Source organism: Spea bombifrons, chromosome 1, assembly GCF_027358695.1.
Source record: "Spea bombifrons isolate aSpeBom1 chromosome 1, aSpeBom1.2.pri, whole genome shotgun sequence".
Lineage (NCBI taxonomy): Eukaryota > Metazoa > Chordata > Amphibia > Anura > Pelobatidae > Spea > Spea bombifrons.
The window spans coordinates 52,828,493-52,832,154 of NC_071087.1; the positions used below are offsets into that span (position 1 = coordinate 52,828,493).

Here is a 3,662-nt window from a genome sequence, read left to right on the forward strand (position 1 = left end):
ATCTTTCACGATAATATGGCACTTACAAACACACAAAATGAACAGGAACACGATATAGGTGACCAGCTCACGCAGTATAATTTTTAGGTACTTTTCCCTTGAACTTATACGATCCTCTGTATATCGCGTGCACCAAAGGCCTGCAAAAAACAGTCAAGAATGTCAAATTATTAACCACCAAAAGGCACTTAAAGTCCTAACCGAAAAATAGTTTTGTATAAAAGTATTCGACATTATATATAAAAAAGTTTTATGTAAGCAGTGTGATAAAGAATAATGTACTGTACCATCATAGAAAGCGCATTTACCTATTGTTACATTATCTGAAGCGTAGGCTTTATTGCAGGCAATCATGTGATGCTTAGACTCCGCCTCGTCACTTTGTAGACTGCTTTATGGCAGAGCTTGCCAAGTCCACCAGTCACACTACCTCCCCTGGAGATTAGAGCGAGGCATTCTATGGGGTACTTCTAACTTGGATCTCTATTAACCATTGGCTGTTTTTCATGTCACCTCCTGTTTTGTCTTGTATTATTAACCCCTTAAAGACAATGGGTGGTCCCTAAACCCATTGAAAACAATGAATGTATGGGCTTTGTCATTATGGGGTTAAGAAATGCTAATTGTCACTCAAGTGTTGACATACGTGAAAGCCATACATTTCAGGAACTTATCGGTTAAACACAATCTTATCCCTAAGTATCAAGCGAGCCAGTTTTGTTTTGGGACAAAAATGCCAAAAAAAAAAAATCCATATAAAAAACTAGCAGTTACATTGTTTTTATTTTTCTGTACGCTTAAAGAACGCAAAATAACTATTTGTAGAGTCTGGAAACTTTATTAAAACATCTGCTGCAGACAGAACATGTGCCAAGATTCATCATGAGACCATTACTCGCAGAGGGGAAAAAAATACGGAAAATGTGGCCTGCTTGATATTTTAATGCGGATGACGAGCTGGGTAAGACGTGGAAAATTCCAACGTACCTCAAGCCATCCTGGCTTCCGTTACGGTGCTTTGTCTCAAAAGTGCCTGAAAGCAAAATCTACGAAGATTTTAACAGAACGTGCGCATCTTGTAATATATTGTGTGTCGAAGCTAAAGGATCTATTTTATTAACCTCTTAAGTACAATGGGAGGTCCCTAAACCCATTGAAAACAATGCATTTTGAGCCATGTACATGTACGGGCTTTGTCATTAAGGGGTTAAAACACCTACAGAGTTTATTTCGTTAGGCACTCATTTACTTGTACAGTGCTTCTATAACCTCACAGGTTGTAGAAGACCATGGCAGTAAGCAATGTATTTACCCAACACAGGCCAGCACCCCCAACCTCCTACTCTGGGCTGCCAAGCTCACTGTTCAGTGTCTTAAAGGCACAGTGCCTTTTAATGCAGTCACACTACTGTGGGTGTGCCGAGTTGGCATTGACTCCATAGTCCATTGACTGTCACCCAAAAGGATGATCTCCCACCCCCAGTTTTGCAGCAGGGGCACAGGACCAGTATCATCTGCACAACATTTATATAACAGAGGACCTGGCGCAACCTCCATTGCATATTCTTCTGCCCAAAGCGGTCATATAGGACATGATATCCATGCATTACGTTGAAAAGATGGCATAGTGAGGTTGCGGCATCCATGCATCCATGTTCCTGTATTAAAGCCTCTGATCGCTTTCCCCTGACACGTTACCTAAATATGTCATTTTTCGATGTGGGGCTTCTGTACCAATAACCAGCTTTACAGTTTACTGCGGGACGGTTCAAATTCACAGAAAGAGTTCACTGGTTGCTATGGTGATAAGGTCACTATTCAAGCAATGGAATAGTTTCTTATAGACTTTCTTGAATAGTGTTAAGAGCCGCTCTAATACTTATAGACAAACAAAACAGACCTTGCAGTGGAATGTTAGTGTTTCTGTTCATTCCCTTATAATGAGATATACATTTATCATTAATTCAGTTTACCAGGAACTGGGCAGTATGCGGGGCAGATCATTAACCCCTTAGGCACCGAGGATGATGATCACTTACCCCTAATGCAGTACAAGATCCTGGCAGGTCCCTCTGGTGCCGGAGGCTGCTCAGGGCCATTCCCGGCTCTGCCGGGTGCGATGCCCGGCTCCCCTCTCCTCCTGCGGCTCCTTGGACCCTGGCCACCCATACTGTTTGGGTGGTGATGGGGATACCCGACCATCCCGGTGCTGCCCCCACTGCTGGACGATACCAGGGATGCGGACCTCCTGCCAGGTCCTGCGGAAGGATGCCACTCCACATCCATCTCCACCACCATGCCGTCCTCCCCATCCTCTTCTTCCTCCATACCGTCTTCCTCCGCGTCAAAGCCAGGATTGTCCCTGCTCCACGCCTGCCTGGAACACGAAGACAGAGGGGACGGAGTGGCGCCCCCAGGGGGCGGCCTGGCGCTGGGGCCAAGGGGTAGTTCCTGCCTAGGCAGGGTGTCCATCTCTAACATGTCCTGTGGCACTGCCCTTCTCTCCAGATCCCGCTTCTTCCTCCTCTTTTTCTCCTCACCCTCCATGTCCGGCTGCGTCTGAGGTATGACCCTGCTGGAGTTCACCATACCGCAGCGGTGCAACGGATCCCGAATAAACTCTCACACGGTCTCATCCCAGCCCCAGCAGCCATCTTACTTTAAACTTTTTTCCTCAGTTTCAGGTCTTTTTTTTTTTGGAGTTTCCTTTCGCGAATCCCCGCCCTCCGTCTCCTAACATACACAGATCCGTTATCCTCAGGGAGACAGGCAGGAAAGGGCTGTGCGAGTTCAGCTTGGCCGCTCCTGCACTCCCTCCCTAAGTAGTTATGTCTGCTGTCACTTTACTGGCTAAACTGACTAAAGTTTAAGGGAAATCTGTACGCTGAAGTGCTATTCTCCAAATACCCATGAGGAAAATGACTAATCCGTTGTACTGCGCTGCGGAATGATGATAGCGCTATATAAATCACAAATATTCCCTTGATATGGCGTATGGAACCTGCGGTATTTATATGCTTGTGGTCTATACGGAGCGGCGGGGTATGGTGGGTTAATCTGGATTTTGTCTGCTGCTTCAGGTCTGCCGCTTTATGTATAATTCATTTAGGCTCTTTAAGATCGTTATGTTGTGTGTGTGTGTGTGTGTGTGTGTGTGTGTGTGTGTGTGTGTGTGTGTGTGTGTGTGTGTGTGTGTGTGTGTGTGTGTGTGTGTGTGTGTGTGTGTGTGTGTGTGTGTGTGTGTGTGTGTGTGTGTGTGTGTGTGTGTGTGTGTGTGTGTGTGTGTGTAAAATGAATTTTGGGTGGTATTATACTGACAAAAGAGGATCCCTTTTTTATCCTTTGGGGGGAATATTATTCTTGCCAAAGTGAAATGGTGGCAGGTTCTTCGCTTGAACTAAAGCATTACCGGTATTTAAGTCTGTTGGTAGCTTCATTAGGTAGTCTTACAAAAGTTTGTAGACTAGTCCTGGGGCTTTGCCCAATCAGAATTTCCCTAAGGCTGGCCCATAGGTTTGCGGCTGTTATTATTATTATTTATTGTTTTATCTCGCACCATCAAATTCCTTAGCGCTGTACAATGGCTAGGCAGGACATAACAAGTAGCATGTAATATAACAATTTGACTTACAGAGACAACAGGTGAGAAGGGCCCCGCTCAA

At 45.1% G+C, this 3,662-nt stretch overlaps 1 protein-coding gene across 3 annotated transcripts in view; it reads right to left on the reverse strand.

Moving 5' to 3' along the window:
- The window catches only part of PKD2 (polycystin 2, transient receptor potential cation channel), a 20,261-nt gene extending 17,446 nt beyond the window's left edge, over positions 1-2,815 (reverse strand). For all 3 annotated transcript variants that reach the window (XM_053461608.1, XM_053461607.1, XM_053461606.1), the window contains exons 1-2: positions 2,040-2,815; positions 27-140 (exon numbers count right to left, since the gene is read on the reverse strand). In XM_053461608.1, coding sequence (XP_053317583.1) covers positions 27-140; positions 2,040-2,589 — 664 coding nt within the window. In that variant the 5' untranslated portion in view covers positions 2,590-2,815. The remainder of the gene's footprint in view (positions 1-26; positions 141-2,039) is intronic.
- Between the last annotated feature and the right edge of the window lie 847 nt (positions 2,816-3,662).